Source organism: Chelonoidis abingdonii, chromosome 11 (genome assembly GCF_003597395.2).
Source record: "Chelonoidis abingdonii isolate Lonesome George chromosome 11, CheloAbing_2.0, whole genome shotgun sequence".
In the NCBI taxonomy this organism is placed as follows: Eukaryota; Metazoa; Chordata; order Testudines; family Testudinidae; genus Chelonoidis; species Chelonoidis abingdonii.
The window spans coordinates 21,437,739-21,455,089 of NC_133779.1; the positions used below are offsets into that span (position 1 = coordinate 21,437,739).

The 17,351-nt window shown below is 67.7% G+C and overlaps 1 protein-coding gene across 1 annotated transcript; it reads right to left on the reverse strand.

The window, feature by feature from the left end:
- Positions 1–225: 225 nt before the first annotated feature.
- On the reverse strand, positions 226–11,295 carry FBXO24 (F-box protein 24). Its single transcript, XM_075070625.1, is given in 15 exon segments — positions 226–294; positions 446–633; positions 636–648; positions 2,493–2,539; positions 2,542–2,658; positions 4,136–4,285; positions 4,449–4,573; positions 5,000–5,083; positions 5,454–5,625; positions 5,931–6,153; positions 6,281–6,519; positions 7,167–7,353; positions 7,809–7,904; positions 8,350–8,492; positions 11,139–11,295. Coding segments are annotated over 15 exon segments (2,010 nt in total).
- Between the last annotated feature and the right edge of the window lie 6,056 nt (positions 11,296–17,351).

Below are 17,351 nucleotides of genomic sequence, written 5' to 3' on the forward strand. Positions count from 1 at the left end.
CCAGAGGAATGGCATGACCGGAGGTGGTGGGGTCTGGGGGGTCCATTCCCCTGCCCCCACCTTCCTCTCGCACTTGCGCGGGTGATGCTGGCCCTGCGGGCTGAGTTGCGGGGACTTCGCTGGGGCCTGGCTGGGCGGCAGAGACGGCCGCGGGACCGGGTCTCCTCCGAGGGGCCCGGGGTCCTGCCCCAAGACCACCCACCTGCTTCTCTCTTGGTGGCTTTATTAATTCCAATTGTAGCATTGTGCTCTGTCAATCATGGTCCATATGATCGGGGGACTCAGGGCCCCGTCCTGGGGAACAGGGGCGGGGGGGATTCGGGGACCCGCTAGCTGCAGGCAGGGGGGGCTGCAGGGCCGGGCCGAAAGCACCGATTGAGCTCCACGCCTCCACAGAAAGTCCTTCTGGCCAAAGGGCAGGGCAGAGCCCCACGGCCTCCCTCACCTTGGCCAGCCCGCCGACAGCGTGGGGCAGCCCTGCAGCTGGCTGCAGGTACTGCTCGCAGGCACTGGCGCCCCGGGCTCTCCGGGCGGGGGGCACCCGGCTGGTGGGGCAGCTCGCGGTAGGCCGGCCCCCATCGATGTCGTGGCTGGACAAGCAGATAGAGGCCTCGCGGGTGGAGCAGAGGCTGCTGCGCAGAGCGGGCACTTGCCAGGGAAGTGGGAGAGAGGGAGGTAATGCGGCTGGCTGTGGGCAGGGCATCCAGATTACCCAGGACCCTCGCCCGGCGCTGAGAATGCGCCACCTCTGGGGCGGGCGCGGCCGTTACCCGGGGACCCCTTGCCACGGCGCTGAGATGCAGCCACCTCTGGGGCGGGCGGCCCAGTTACCCAGACCCCTAGCCCAGCGCTGAGAATGACGCACCTCTGAGGCAGGGCACCGGTTTACCCAGGACCCCTCGCCCCGGCGCTGAGATTAGCGCCCACCTCTGGGGCCGGGGCGGCCAGTTAACCTAGATGTGACGAAACTGGGACGTTCTAATGTTGCTTCTGAACACTGTGTTGGTGGCCTCAGTGTTCCCCTAGGCAGTTCTTAAGTATCTAGGTGGTGGATAAGGTGTGTATTGTGCAGCAGGTAAGGGGCCAGCTGCACCTAATGCCGGGCCACTCTGTCTCTCAGAACTGATGGCCTGGAGCCCTCCCCTGCAAGTTGCATCAGCGAGGTGTTGGAGACAAAGGGATCAGGTGACCTCCTGGCCCGGGAAAGGAGCTGAGCAGAGAGGAGAGGGCTGGCGGGGTGGTTAGTCTGGAGCTGCCTGGCGGACAAGGAGTGAAAGGGCAGGACCTAGGGTCTGTGCTCCCTGCCCCAGAACGGACCGGCCGAGGGGCTCTTTTCGCTGTATGCTACAAGCTCTGTTTTAGAGTCTGTTTTCCTGTCCATTGAATAAACCTCTGTTTTGCTGGCTGGAGAGTCACGTCTGACTGCAAAGTGGGGGTGCAGAACCTGTGGCTTCCCCAGGACCTCGCGCGGGTGGGCTCGGCTGTGGGAAGCGCCGGAGGGGCAGAGGATGCGAATGGCTTCCAAGGAAGAGACCAGGAGGTGAAGCCGTGTGAGCTTTCTGCCTGAACAAGTCTGCTCACCGGGAGAGGAGCTCCCCAAAGTTCCTGCCTGGCTTCGTGGGAGCAAGTTCCAGAGCGTCGCCCGGAATCCGTGACACCCAGGGACCCCTCACCCGGCCCTGAGATGACGCCATCATCTGGGCGGGGGCGCCGGTATCCCAGGGACCCCTCGCCCGCGGCTGGATGAGATGCGCACCACCTCTGGGGCGGGGCAAGCTGTTGGTGCCAGGTTCGCCCCCCCCGATGCAGCTGTACTCTGTGGGTGTGGCGGCTTGTTGGTGCCAGGCTCTGCTCCCCCCCGCTGTGGCTGACTCGGGGGTGGGGCGGTCTGTTGTGCTAGGTCTGCTCCCCCCGATGTGGCTGACTCGGGGTGGGGCGGCTGTTGTGCCAGCTCTGCCCCCCCAGATGCGGCTGACGTCTGGGCAGGGCAGCTGTTGGTGCCAGCTCGCCCCCCCGATGCGGCTGACTCGGGGTCGGGGCGGCTGTTGGTGACAGGCTCATAGCCCCTCCCTCCTCCGATGCCGCTACTCGGGTGGGCGGCTTGTTGGTGCCAGGTCTGCCCCCCGATGTGCTGACTCAGGGTGGGGCGGCTGTGTGGTGCAGGCTCTTGCCTCTCCCTCCCGATGCAGGCTGACTCGGGGGGGGCAGGTGTTGGTGCCAGGCCTCTGCCCCCCGAATGCGGCTTTGACTCGAGGGGCTGGGGACGGCTGTTGTGCCAGGGCTCTGCCCTCCCCCCCCGATGCGGCTGACTCTGGGTGGGGCGGCTGTTGTGTGCCAGGCTCTGTCCCCCAATGTGGCTGACTCTGGCATGGGGGGTGGCTGTGGTGCCAGGCTCTGTCTTCCCCAGTAGTGGCGACTCTGGGTGGGGCGGTGTTTGGTGCAGCTACTGGCCCCCGCGATGCAGCTGAACTCTGGGGCGGGGCGGCTCTCACCTTGACCTGCAGCTTGACGAAGTGCGCTGCCCTTGGCCAGCCGGGCGCCGCCCCCGACCCATTACGCCGCAGCCCAGCACAGCCCTGGCCCAGATCCGGCTCCGCAGCAGGGCCACGAGTGGTTCAAGGCCGCCAGACGTCCATGGGGGGCACTTGAGGCCGTGAACTGCCAAGGCGGGCGGGGAGATGCCAAGTCATGGGGGGGCCCGAGATGGGGGAGCGGAGTAGTCGGAGTTTTGGGGGTGTCTGGGAATGGGGGATGCTCGAAGCCCCTAGATGTGGTGGGGGTCTGGGCATTGGTGGGTTCTTGGAGGCACTACGGGGACTATGGGGGCTTCCAGGGTGGGCAGAGGGCCTAATGGGGGCCGGGGTGCTGGAGTCTGGGGGGCCCAGAGGACCTATGCGAGCAACCAGGGGATGGGCATGGAGGGGTCTTCTGGGGTCCACAGAGGGGCTCTGGGGGACTGCAGGGGCTTTGGGGCCTGAGGAGTTCTGAGGGGGCTCGGGCAGGCACGAGGACGGCGGCTCCTGGGGGGCTCTGAGGGGTCAGGAGCTGGGAGGGCTGAGCGGAGCTCGGTGCAGGATGCGGGGGCCGGGGGCGCAGGATGGGTCCAGTGAGGCCCAGAGCGAGTGCAGGATGGGGGGGCGCAGGGGTCTGGGGGTGTTGTGGGGGCTCTGACGGGGCTTTGGGGGGGCTCTGGAGTCTGGGAAGCTCTGTAGGGGGTCAGGGGGCCTGGATGGGTTCAGGATCGGGGGGCCGAGGGGCCTCCAGTGTGTGTGTGGAGGGGATGCAGGTTGGAAGGGTCTGGGGGTACAGGGGGTCAGAGGCGGGTGCATGATGGGGAGGGAGGGCCTGGAGGGGTTCAGGAATGAGGGGGCTTGGAGGCTCCGAGGGGGTGCGGAGTGGGGCAGGGATGGGGGGACGGCGAGGCCTCTGGGGTGAAGAGGGGTTGCAGGATGGATGGACTGGGGGGGTGCTGAGGGGTGAGGATGGGGTGCAGGATGGGGGCAGGGAGGGGTGCCAGATGGGGGTGCAGAATGGGGGGCCTGTTTGGGTGCCCAGTAGGGGTGCAGGATGGGGGTGCAGGATGGGGCTCCACGGGGGTTTGCTGACGATGCAGGAATGGCGGGCCTCGGGAGAACCGAGAGGGGGCAGGATGGGAGCCAGGGGGGGTCCAGAGGGGTGCAGGATGGGGGCTCCGGGGGTGCTGACGGGTGCCAGGATGGAGGGTGCAGGATGGGGGCCCAGAGGGGTGCAGGATGAGGGGCCCGGAGGAGGGCAATGAAGGTTCCGGGGGGCCCCGGAGGTGGCAAGGATGGGGCCGGGGGGTCCCAGGAGGGGGGCAGGATGGGGACCCACAGGGGTGCTGAGCGGTGCAGGATGGGGGCTCCGGGGGGACCAGAGGGGGCGGATGGAGGGTCCAAAGGGGTCCAGGATGGAGGGCCCGGGGGGCCCAGAGGGGGCAGGATGGGGGGCCCGGGGGCTGCTGAGGGGTGCAGGATTGTGGGGCCCGGGGGCCAGAGGGGTGCAGTGGGGGCCGCGGACAGGGGGAGGCAGGATAGGTCCGGCGGGGTTCCCAGAGGGGTGCAGGATGAGGGTCCGGGGGGCCCAGAGGGGGCAGATGAAGATGGGGCCCCGGGGCCGGGGGCTCTCACCAGTTGTGGGCTTCCCCGCGGTCGATCATTTGATCCCCGGTCCGCGTGCCCGTACCGGTTGCTCCCCTGCATGAAGAGGCGCCCGAACTCGTCCAGCAGCCCCAGGTGGTGTAGCACGAGGGCCGCAGGAGCAGGAACTGGGTGCAGGGCAGGGGTCAGAGGGCGCCCGGGCAAGGTTCACCGCCCCGTCCCTGCCCCCACCAACAGGGCCCGGACCCATCCCCCATTCCTGGTGTCTTCCTTCAGAACAACCTTTCACCCCAAAATCTGGGCCCGACTGGCCCCGAATCCCCCAGCTACCTTGGCAGGCAGGCGCCAGGGGTCCAGCGGCATCTGCAGACTCAGGGGGATCGAAGGCGGAAGGGTCCCGAAGAAAGGTCGCGATAGACCCCGGCGCGTGACCTCGGAAATCACGGCCCCCTTGTCTGGGAAGGGGTCACAGCAGGGGTGCGCGGGGGGCAGTGTCAAATCAAAGCGGGGGGTTGGGTCGGGAGTGAGGGCACTTGGGGCTGCAGTGGGGGTCCTACTTACCCAGGGGAGCTTGGGTTGGATATGGCATGTCGGGGGCTGCAAGGCTGGGGATCACGTTGCGTGGGGGCTACGGGCACTGGATATTTGCCAGTCGGAGGCTGCAGGATGAGGGTCACACTGCTGGGGGGCTGTGGCTGGGCGGTCGCGCCACGCAGGGGGCTGTGGGTTGGGAGCTGAGGGTAACACTATGCATGGGGGGGGGGGTGGTGGGATATGGGCAGTCAGGGGGCTGCAGGCTGAGGCGTCACACTGCATGGGGGCTGTGGGCTGGGGTCGTTGCCACGCAGGGGCCTTGATGGGTTGGGGGCTGGGGGCCGTACCGGTGAGGGAAGGCGGCACTGCTCTGGTTGGAGGTCATGCCGCACGGCGAGGTGGGCTGCGGGCAGGAGGAGGGTACGTGGGGTCTGGGGATGGGAGTGAGGGGTATTGGGGTCATGGGGTGCCCCACGGAGGCCCATACCGGTGAGGAAGCGGCACTGCTCGGATGGAGGTCATGGCGCGCAGGCATGGTGGGGCTGCGGGACAGGAGGAGGGGTACGTGGTGGGGCTGGGGGATGGGAGGAGGGTATGTGGGGGGCAGGGGGTGGCCCCACGGAGGCCCATACCGCGCTGAGGAAGGCGGCACAGACTGCAGAGCGCGGTGAAGCACGTCGCTCTGCTCTTGGTAGAGGTCATGGCGCACACGGCGAGGTGGGGCTGCGGGACAGGAGGAGGGGTACGTAGGGGGCTGGGGGATGGGAGGAGGGGTATGTGGGGGGCAGGGGGGTGCCCCACGGAGGCCCCATACCGGTGAGGAAGGCGGCACTGCTCTGGTTGGAGGTCATGGCGCGCACGGCGAGGTGGGGCAGGCACCGGGACACCTTGCGCAGGGCGAGCTGGACCGTGTAGGAGCGCGGCTGGTCCAGCTGCGTCTCGTTCACCAGCAGGCTGTAAATCTTCCCTTCCTCTGCCAAGAGACGGGGGGTCAGGGCAGGCACCGGGGGGGTGGGGAATCGGGGACACCTCCCAGCCCCACAGCTCCCCCATCTCCTGCCCCCTTGGCTATGGGGCGCCCCCTTGTGACGAATTCCAACTACCAGAGTATTGCTGCAGCACACGGGGAAACTGAGGCACACCCAGTATTAGTCTAGGACAGTAAGACTCACATGCCACATAACCAGAGGAAACCCCCCCCCACACACTGCCCGCTCCATCTCCTGCCCCCCATCCCCAGCCCTTGGCTATGGGGAGCCCCCCGCGCCCAGCGGGCACCTGTCAGCAGCAGCAGCGCCCGCTCCGTCTCCTGCCCCACCAGCACCAGCTGCCGGAACCGCATGGCGGCGTGGAACGTCATCTTGAAGACCCGCTGCCCGCTGGACTGGAGATAGACCTCCACGCAGTCGCACGCCCGCCCGGCGCCCGCCGCTGGCTCCCGCGCCGCCAGCACGTACACGTACTTCCGGTACCCCGCGTCGCTGCGGGGGTCCGTGGTGAACTGCGGGGGGGAAAGGGACGGTGCCGCTGTGGGCGCAGGACTGGCTGGCCACGGGGGGGGGCGGGGAATGGGGTTGAGAACCACCCCACCGCTGCCACCAGCGGCGGGCGACCGGGGGGGCGCTCACGTCCTTGGCGTTCCGGCACAGCGCCACGCAGCGGCAGGCCCGTTTCCACTGGAGGTGGCCCGGGGCCGAGGACACCAGGGCGTTGCGGAGGAAGAAGAGGGTCCCGCCGTGGTCCAGGACAAAGACGTGCTCCTTGGTGGGCAGGAACTTGCGGTAGCCGTGGGACAGCAGCGGGGCCACCGACTTGCTCAGGTAGCGCCGGCGGCCCCCGAAGGTCTGGAAGTACAGGCCCTTGGTGTCTGGGGCGGGGGGGGACAAAATCAGGGGGTGGGATCAGCGTGGGGTAGACACTGCGTAAGCCCCGCCCTTCGTGCAAAGCAGCACCCTCCCTCGTGCGAGTCCCAGACTCCCTTATGAGATTTGCCCCTCCCTTGTGCGAGCCCTGCCCCTTGCAAGCCCTGCCCTGCCCTCGTGCAAAGCAGCACCCTCCCTCGTGCGAGTCCCAGCCTCCCTTATGAAAGCCCTGCCCTGCCCTCGTGCAAAGCAGCACCCTCCCATGTGCGAGTCTCAGCCTCCCTTATGAGATTCCTCGTGAAGCCCCCTCCCTCGTGAAGCCCCGTCCTCCCTCTTGACAGCCCTCACTGTGTGAAACCCACCCCTCCCTCGTGCAAAGCGGCACCCTCCCTCATGCAAGCCCCACCCTCCCTTGTGAGAGTCTTGCCCCATCCTGGGGTGAGACCCACCCCTCCCTTGTGTGAGCCCCATCCTCCCTCGTGTGAGCCTGCCCTGCCTCGTGTGAGCCCTGCCTCTCACTAGTATGAAGCAGCACCCTCCTTCGCGTGAGCCCCGCCCCTGCCCTCCCTTCCTCGTGCGAGCCCCTCCCTCCCTCGTGCGAAGCAGCACCCCTTCCTTGTGCAAGCCCCGCCCCACGGTGGCCGGTACTGACAGTTGAGGATGGCGGCTCTTTTCCAGGGGCGGGCGCCGGCCATGCCCTCCTGGCGGAGCCGCGGGCAGAGCCGGCGGCACACCCGGCGCCAGACGCCCTCGCTGTCGCACGCCTGGCGCAGGTAGTGGCACGTCTGGCCCAGGGCCACCACGTCCCGCACTGGCAGGAAGGAGACGATGTGATCCAGCTGCGGGGAGAGAGGAGGGGGCAGGACACCCAGAGTGACGCCCAGCGTAAGGCCCTCTGGGCTATACGGACCCAGGCCCCATATATAGGGCCCCCTGGGCTATACGGACACCCCCCTCGGGTATAGGGCCCTCTGTGCTATATGGACACCCTCCCCTGGGTATAGGGCCTTCTGGGATGGACCCAGCCTCCCCGGGTATAGGGCCCTCTGGTCTATATGGAACCCACCCCGGATATAGGGCCCTCTGGGCTATATGGACACCCTCCCCGGGTATAGGGCCCTCTGGGATGGACCCAGCCTTCCCGGGTATAGGACCCTCTGGGCTATATGGACCCAGGCCCGCAGGTATAGGGCCCTCTGGGCTACACAGACACCCCCCTGGGTATAGGGCCCTCTGGGCTATACGGACACCCCGATGGGTCTAGCCCCCCAGTCTGCCCTGTGTGCTGACTCACCAGTTCTGGGGGGAGGTGCAGGATGGGGGCTGAGCCCCCCAGGTCCACCCTGCCCTCAGTGCCCACCAGCCCCTGGCTGCAGCGCGGGCGCTTGGCCTGTGGGGGGCAGGGCAGGGAAGGGGTGGGGCTGAGTCAGGGGTGGGGCCTGTGCCCCCCACCCCAAGGTGCTAAGCATCCATCCCATGGCCACCTGTCAGCCCCATACGTCTCCATCCACCTGCCCCACTGAACCCTCTGTGCCTCCCGCCTCCCCACAGCATCCCTCCACCCCACACCTGCCCCACAGAGCCCCCTGCTGAGCCCTCCACCCCACCCCCTGCCTCCCGCAACCCTGCTAGACCCATCCCACCCCTCAGTGCTCGAGCACTGCGGTCCATGCACCCCCAGCGCGCCCCCCCTGCACTCACCCCCATGGCTTCGACGCCCTCGAGCAGGGCCGGGAGCCGCGCTGGCAGCTGCGCATCTCTGCGCGCTCAGACCGGTGCGTCGGTCGCCCACCCTGCCCGCGGCCCGGCACCCGCGCTCCACCACTGGGCAGTACAGCTGCAGCGCCACACCTGCCGGCGCCCTCGGCCCAGTCACCGGCCTTCCCGCACGCCAGCTCCCGGACATCGGCATCCTGCCTGAGCCCCTTGAGGCCCGAGCCGCCCACCGGCCAAGGGGGACCACGACGCTCTACAGAGCCTAACAGCCAGGGGGAAGCCACGAGCTTTCGTCCTGGAGCACACGTCCTGTCGCAGACACGGATCCGACGAACCCGCGCGGCGATGGTTCAGCGACTGGGGGGAGGCGGCCTGCTGTGGGGGCTAGTGCCAACAGGCGGGACGCTAGGTGCCCTCCTGCACGCTGGCCGAGCTCCACAGTTACCCGGCGTCGATCCCTAAGGCGCCCTGTGACCTCGGCCGATGGCCCCTGCTCCGCCGGGCCTGACCAGCCATCCACGCGCCACAGTGACCCGCCCTGCCACGGCCCTAAGTCAGCGCGCCAGGCCGCTGCTGCTGGCGCGCTGCCCACTACTACTACAAGCTGACCCCAAGAAAAACTGTGACTCAGGACCGAGGTCGCAGACATCGCCTTCGCTGCTACCGCTGTGCATCAGGCTCAGTGTGACAGCCACAGGGGGCGGATGCGCGGCGCCAGCTCACAGAGCCACTTTCCCGGGAGGCTGGACGTGGCGGGCATGCGGGCCGCGGCGTCGCGGTCCTACCGGCAAGGCCGGGTGGCACCTGCGTGGGCCGGTCGCTGCGACAAGCAACGTCTGCATGGCTGGAGCGGCCTGCCCCACTTGAAGGCTCGGGGGGCCGACCGCCCCGTGGCATCCGAGGCCTGATTTAGCGCGTGCCGCGACCTAGAGAAGCGTCGCCACATCGTGGAGACCGGCCGGGCCCAGAGGATGAATCCACCCTGCGGCAGCTCGGCCTGAAACGCTGCTGCCCCGAGCGCTCCTAGCGCCCATGTGACTCGGCCGCCCCACTGCCTGAGCATGCCCCACACGGCCCCCGGAGACTCCGGGCCGACCGCCTGCACCAGGCCACGCCAGGCGCCAGGAGGCGGCAGATCGCACGACCCCGGCACGGCCCTGCGGCGGAGCCAGCGTGGCCCCACGACCCCACTGGACTCGCGGGCCCTCCTGCGGCCCGGGCCCCATTAGCGCGCCAGCTAGGACCTCGGACCGGGGCCCTCCTGCGCGTGGTGAGCACTGCGGCCACACGGGCTGCCAACTGTTGAGGCATCACGGGCCGGGCCCTGTCGCGCATGAGCAGCAGTGTGCTCCCAGCACTGAGGGGGTGAATCGCGACAGCGCCCCTACATGGCAACCTACGGGGTGCTGGCCGGCATCGCCCATTGGGGCGGTGGGTGGACAACAAGTGCCGGCCACATCAAGAGCCACAGGCTCGTGGCAGGTGTGGGGTGGAGGGATGCGTGGGAGAGCGGAGCACAGAGGTTCAGTGGCGGAGTCGAGTGAACGGTAGGGGGAGAGCCGCTGGATGGCTGACCGCCGCGTGGCGCACGGGAACACTGGATATCACGAGCCCCCACACCAGCCGACAGCTTCTCGGAGGGCGTCCAACCCGCTAGGGGCATCAGGCCCAACGCTGCCCCAGCTCGAGTGCCCACTCCGGCCGCGCCCATACGCACAGAGGGCCCCCTTGCATACTCCGATCCCCGCCACCGCCTCACTCAGGGCCCCCTCAAACGACGCCCAACGCCGCCTAACCCCCTGACGCTCTTGAGCTCCCAACCCCTTTGCGCCGCAGTACTACTCGGCCCACCTACGTGACTCGCCCCAGGGCGCACCTGACTCTCACAGCACCGCCTAAGACTCTGCTCTACCCCACAGCAGCCCACTGTGACTCGGTGCCGGCCCCGCGTGCCGGCACTGCAGCCCGCCCGCGGCAACAGTGCCAGACTGTGGAGCTGGCCTGGCGGGCGTGGCGCAGCCCGCGGGCAGCCGTGCGGGCTGAGCCTGCCCCTGGGGGCTACACTAGCCGCCCCACCTCGATGACCCCGCGGCCGGATACCTCCCCAAACCCGCTGCCTGGACGCACGTTAGTGTGAGAGTCACGTGCCCAGGCTACATCACACAGGCCCCCACACTGTGAAAGCCACTGGGGGGTCGGCGCCAGACCTGCTAGCCCTGAGGCGGCGATCGGCCCAGGCTAAGCAGCCCTACTGGACCCGTATAGCTCGGGCCGGCCGCCCCGCTGAGAGGCGCTGGGCCGCTGCCCACAGGCGCCCATATACCATGGACCCATCGGGTCGCGGGCCCTCGCTCGCTGGTGTAAGCTCTGGGACTGCCCCACACCCCAGCCGCGGACCTAATACACTGTGACTCGCCTGCGGCGCAGCGGCCTGCTCATCTATGGAGCAACAGCCAATACGCCCGCAGCCCTGTATACTACCCGGGACGGCTGTCTCAGAGGGCCATACCGGCGGAGGGTGTATATGCCCAGAGGGCCTCTCGGGTCCGGCCCTGCAGTCCGGGGTGGCTGAGGCGCTTCTCGCACTATAGACCAGAGGGCCCTATACCGGGAGGTAGCTATGGCTCCATCTCTGTGATCACCAGAAGGCCTATACCAGGTCGGAGGGTGGTCGCATATACACAAGGGCCGGCGCCTCTTATACCCGCTGTACCTGGGGCAGTTGCTCCGCATCCCATAGTACGTGCCAGGGGCCCCTATATATTGGGCCCTGCGGTCCCAATAGCACACACTGTGGGGACCTCGGGCTCGCGACGCCGCTGCTGGAGCACAGCGCTCTCGACGGCATGTGCCGCTCGAAACAAAACCCTGTGAGTGCACCTCTCCGGGCCGCCGCGAGCTGGATCACATCCGCTCTCCGCCCGCTGCGTCCTGCCCATGCCGGGAGAATCGTGGATGCCCACTGGCGCCCCCACAATCTCGTGACTGCCTCCGGAGAGCCTCGGCCCCATGCCTCGCCCTCGCACTAGGCGCGAGCATTGCGACATGAGCCCACAGCGCGCCATGTGACCGACTCTGGCGGCCGGTCCCTCTGCTGCCGTGAGCAGCTCGGCACAGTGTCGCTGCCCGCGCCGGCCTCTGACTGCTGAAGGGTACCCGGGCAGCTCGCGCCAGGTAGAGGCCCCGCTGCCGGGGCATGCCTGGCTGGCCGCCAGCACCCCTTTGAGAAGCACAGAGGCCGCCTCATCACCTGTTCAGTCTAACTATCCGCACCACTTGTGACCTCTGGCCACGGGCCGGCTCGGCGGCGGGCCTTTGGTGCACAAGCGACGATTTGGACGCGGTCCTGCCTCAAGCCGCCCCACGAGAATCGCCGCTCGCACGAGGGTAGTGGAGCGCTGCACGCCAGGGCACAGAAGGGAGGCGCAGGCGGCGCGGCGGGCTCACGCGAAGGAGGTCGCTTCGCTCTTCTACTACAGTTGAGCCATGGGCGCAGGGTGCTCACACGGAGCGCACAGACTGCCCACACGTGAGCGGAAGGCTCAACTCAGCCGGGAGGGCATCGGGCGGCGCACAACGAAGCGCGAGGGGTAGGCACCTCAGCCAAGGATGCCGGGCAAAGCCACAACCGCGCCCTCCACACCAGTGAACGCGGCGACGCCGGGCCACTCGCTGGGCCTGAGGCTACGGGTGCCCTTAGCCATGAGTGAAGGGCCAGTGCCCAGCGTTGACTCGGAGGAGGCCAGGGCTCGTGTTTCACGCCTAGACAGCAGCTGCCCTAGCAAGGCCGCAAGCCCAGGACAGGATGACCCGGGCTTAGACGAAGGGAGTCCAGGGGCCTCGCTTTCCTGGCCAGAGACCCGTCAATAACGCGAGCTGACGGAGGCTTGACGTAACCGCATCGGCGGCAGGACCTGTGTGCTGCGCACTTTGAACTACGAGGGCAGGTGGCCCTCATAGGCTAGGGCCCCCCAACGCGGTTCATGAAGGAGGCTGGCGGACGTCGCAACAGATGGAAGCGGGGCTGGCTTCTATGCCACGAAGGGCCCGATCCCGATGGGCGCTGCGCACGTAGGCAGCGCCGCCACTGGGAAGGGGAGCGATTCGCACAAGGGGAGCATAAATCCTCTACAGGGATCTGGGAGCTGACCGAGCCTGAGATTGCGTATGGCAGAGTGCCCCATGCTGAGCTCTATTGGCACGAAGGGCCGGGCTGCTGTACGCCAGTGTCTCAGGTGCCCTACACCACCTAGCTCAGTAGCTCCCACTAGTCGGCCCTGAACTCGCCCACCCTCTGAGTGGTCTCTTGCTCTGGGTCATACCCCCCCTGACCACTAGACACCGCCCTCAGCTAGGGCTTGAAAGGGGCGCATTGTTAGGCTGAATGCGAAGGACGTGCGGGGCGCCGCCGGACGCACCCACCTGACGAAGTGCATGCTGGGACGAGAGGGAACGCTTCCACCGCTCCCCAGTGGTGCCTCCTCACGAGAGCGGGAATCGGCTTCCTGCCGTCAGGCCAGTCCTGGCGCGAGAGCGGCGCGAGGACACATGTCTCTCCCCTTCCTCCAGGTGCCCCACCAAGTGACGCCAGATCTCTGGTACGAAGGGTGAGAACCACAACGTGCGGGCCTTGTGCCCACCCATCTAGTTCTTTCACCAGCCTCGCGGGCCCATCCAGCAGCCCGAGAGGCAGTAAATCGCTCTCTGGCCCCCATTCTCGGGCCAAGCTCTCCAAGTGCACCAGATGTCCGTCGCCAGCTGGACGCAGGGCGGGAACGCGGTCGTGCCCTTTCATTGCAGTGACCTGTCGGACCTGTGAGACGCGAAACACGGCGCTCCCACAGCGTTACGTCCGTTGAGCGCGCCCTGTCGCAGCACGGATGCAGGACCACGCGTCTCGTCCTGTGTGGTTCAGCGGTGGGTGTTTCCCTCACCCCATTCCCCCCCCCGCGTGCCAAGCCAGCTTCCTGCGCCCTACCGCAGCGCAGCCCCAGGCCAGCCGTCCTCTTCTCTCCCCACGTTCACCACCGGACCCCGCAGCGACGAGGGTACCGAAAAGTAGTGTACGTCTGCTCGGCGGCGCTGGCTCCCCGCGTGCAGCGTGCGCTCGCACGAGAAGGGAACGCTTCCTTTGTCAGGTCCTCGCACGACGAAGGGAACGCTTCCTTTCGTCAGGCTGCCTCGCATCGAAAGGAACGCTTCCTTCGTCCGTCAGTGCCCGACGAGAGGGGAACGCTTCCCTTTCCGTCAGGTGCCTCGCACGAGAGAGAACGATTCCCCTGGTGCCTCGTACAAGAGGGGAAGTGTTCCCCTCCCCCTCTTGTCTCGCACGAGAGGGTAACAATTGCCCTCCTCCAGCTGCCTCGCACGAGAGGGGAAGGATTCTCCCCCGGTGCCTCGCACGAGAGGGGGTTGGGCCTGAGATAGTCATGGTGGCTTAGTACTAGGTCCCGCCCTTTTTTCACATCATCGTCTCTTGCTATTGACTAGTTGGGCTGTCAGTCTCTTCTCATAGCCCGCCCACCCGTCGTGAGTCTGTCTCAGATTGGCCACGTGGTCTGTCTCTCGCTAAGCGCAACCCCGCCTTCCCTGAGGTGATTCGGGCTCTGACTGGCCAGAAGGGCTGTCACTCTCGTTTCTCGGCCCCTTTCCACCGCCCGGAGGGAGTCTCCCTCTGACTGGCCAGTCAAGTCGTCACTCATAACGTGCACGTGATTGGCTGACCGGTGAAACAGCTCCGCCCCCCCGTACCAGGCAGTTCACGCATTCAACTGTTGCCGCCTTGTGACGCAGGTGCCTTCGGAGCCGTGTTCTGATTGGCAGATGTGCTGTCAATCGTACGAAGACCCCGTCTCTCCTAGTGGAATTGGCTGAATCTGGTGAGGCGTTCCCCACATCTTCTGACCTAATAGTTTGGAGCGACCTCGCCTTGTGATTGGTCAATACTAGAACTCAAGCCCCGCCTGTGAGGTATGATTGACTGCGACAGACAGGCTAGCCCCGCCTTCTACACTGCCATTGGCTGGGACGAGGCAGTGGACGTGTCCTTTCCCCGACTTGATTGGCTAACCTCTTGATACGGCCCGCCTCCTGATAGTTGGTTGGCTGTATTGCCCTAGATGCCCCGCCCCTACATGCTAAGGCGCTGTGATTGGGTGAGCCAATGCAGAGGCCTCGCCCCATCCGAGCGGCAGGGATGCTGTGTAGGATTAGGCCCCTCCCTCCAAAAGCCTGATTGGCCAAGCAGAGCGGCCCGCGAGGCGCCAGAGGCTGGCAACCCGCGAGCTCCGCCCCTCCCCGTTGATTGGCCCCGGCCGGGCTCCAGCCCCGCCCCCTTGGCTGGGGCAGGCTCCCCCTCGCGGCCTCAGCCGGTCAGTCTGGCAGCGGCGGCTGCGGCAAGCGGAGCACCACGGGGTCCGGGATGGCGGCGGCGAGGCGGAAGCCGGAGCTGCCCCCGCCACCCCTCGCCCGCGACCCCGCCCCGAGGCGCCTGAGGAGGGCGGCGGCTCGTGGCAGCCTGAAGCCTGGACGGGGCCCGGACGGCTGCGGCTGCTTCCCGGCCGGCGCGGCGCGGCGCTGAGACTGAGCACCACCACCCAGCCGGTGAGACCCGCCTCCGCGACCGGGCCCCGCCCTCAAGGCACTCTCGCGCGGGCCCCGCCCCTCAACGGACCCTCTGCGCCGGCCCCCCCACCTCAACGCCACCCTCGCGCCGGCCCGCCCCTGTTTCTGGGATGGTCCCTGCCCACCCTGCAAGCCCTGGCTACTGTGAGACTCCCAGAGCCCCGCCCCATCTCGAAAGGCACCCTGCCCTTACCCCTGTCCTCCTATTAGCCCTGTCAGGCACGCCCTATGTGCCTAGGGGTCGCGACGTGGACTCCGGGTCTCTGTCCCAGCCGACCGGGCCCACACCCCTGCTGTGGGTGCGAACTGACCGGGCCCCATCACCCTGCCCGGCCGGAATTCCTGCCCCCACGGGCGCGTGCCCTAGGGGCTTTAGCCACGCTCAGTTCCCTGGGCGCCCGCCGCCGGGATCCTGCCCCGGGCCTGTGGCCTAGGGCTGTTAGCCACGCTCAGTTCCTGGGCGCGCCCGGCCGGCTGCCGCCCATGTGCTAGGGGCTTTAGCCACGCTCAGTTCCCTGGGGCGCCCGCCCGGCCGGATGCCTGCCCGCGGCCTGTGCTAGGGGATTAGCCGACGCTCAGTTCCGTGGCGCCCCGCCGGCCGGATCCTGCCCCCGGGCCTGTGCAGGGTTTAGCCACGCTCAGTTCCTGGAGGCGCCGCCGGCGGATCCTGCCCCGGGCCTGTGCCAAAGGGCTTTAGCCACGCTCAGTTCCCGGGCGCCTCACCGACATCCTGCCCTAGGGGCATGTACCCACGAGGCTTTAGCACGCTCAGCCCCGGGGGGCACACATGGCTGGGATTGCCCGGGCCCTGTGCCAAGGGCTTTAGCCACGCCTCAGTTCCCTGGGGGCGCTCCCCGCGGCGGATCCTGCCCCGGGCCCCGGGCGATGGGCTTAGCACCTGCAGGCCGGATTCCTGCCCCGGCCCAGGGGCTTTAGCCCCTCAGTTCCCCTCGGCGCTTCGCTCGCCGGATCTGCCTGCGGGGCTGTGCTAGGGGGTTTAGCACACTCAGCCCCCTGGGGGCTGCCTGGCCGGTATCCTGGCCCTGGTGCTGTGCCCAGCGGCGTTTAGCCTACGCTCCAGCTTCCTGGGGCGCCCGCTGGCGGATTCCTGCCCTGGGCCCGTGCCAAAGGCTCTTAGCCCGCTCAGTTCCCATGGGGCGCCGCACTGCCGGATCTGGCCCTGGGCCCTGTGCCTAGGGGTTTAGCACCAGCTACAGTTCCTGAGGGCGCCTGCCCGGCGGATCCGTGCCCCGGGCCAGGGTCTTTAGCCCTGCCGGGCTCGGATCCTGCCCCGGGCCCAGGGGCTTAGCCACCTGCCTGGCCGGATCCTCCCCCGTGCCCCGTGACCAGAGGCATTTAGCACCTGCTCCGGGCCGGATCCTGCCCCCGTGCCCCGTGCCCAGGGGCTTTAGCCACCTGCCCGGCCGGATCCTGCCCCCGTGCCCCGTGCCCAGAGGCTTTAGCCACCTGCCCGGCCGGATCCTGCCCCCGTGCCCCGTGCCCAGGGGCTTTAGCCACCTGCCCGGCCGGATCCTGCCCCCGGGCCCCAGGCCCAGGGGCTTTAGCCACCTCCCCGGCCGTATCCTGCCCCCGGGCCCAGGGGCTTTAGTCACGCTCAGCCCCTCGGGTGCTCGCCTGGCCGGATCCTGCCCCCGGGCCCTGTGCCTAGGGGGTTTAGCCACGGTCAGCCCCCTGTGGGGCTTGCCCGGCCGGATCCTGCCCCCCGAGCCCTGTGCTCAGGGGGTTTAGTCATGCTCAGCCCCCTGGGGCGCCTGCCCGGCCGGATCCTGCTCCCCAGGCCCTGTGCTCAGGGGGTTTAGTCACGCTCAGCCCCCTCGGACGCTCACCCGGCCTTTGTGTCCCTGCTGGGTCTGGCGACTGCGGCTTCTCTGCGGGATCCAGAGCTGCCAAGACAATGACAGTCTGATGGGCCCCGGGGGGGAGGGGGCAAACACATGGCCCTTTGTGCCCCAGTGAATTGCGCCGTCCCCAGCGCCGTTCCACGGGGAGCATCCGGGGGTGCCAGTCACAGGCCTGGCGTGGGGCAAGCTGTGCCCAGGTCACTTTCATAGCAGGTGCCTGGTGTTCTTTGTCCTGGCTGCCGTCCCTCTGTCCTGGCGAGGCCCCGACTTTGCTTGGCAAGAGTCGGGTCCTGGCTACACGAGCGTCTCTCCTGCAAACAAAGAAAGCCGCAAACAGTGCGGCGTTGAGTCATCTGGAAGTGAAACAGCTGCGAAACGGGTGTCTTCATGGATCCTTTATGGGTATTCCAGGCACCCTGAGATCGGGGCCCTATTGTGCAAACAGGAGGCAATTTTACAGATGGGGAAACTGAGGCAGGGCTGACCTCACTTTCCCAAGACCATGTGGGAACTGAACTCTCAGGCCAGCCCCTGTCTCCCCAGGCTGCCCTTTTCCTTCCTGGGGGTGCTCACCTGACCTGGATTTGAGATGTGTCGGATTTGGTGTAGGTGCTTTGTCAGGGGGACGTGCGGCT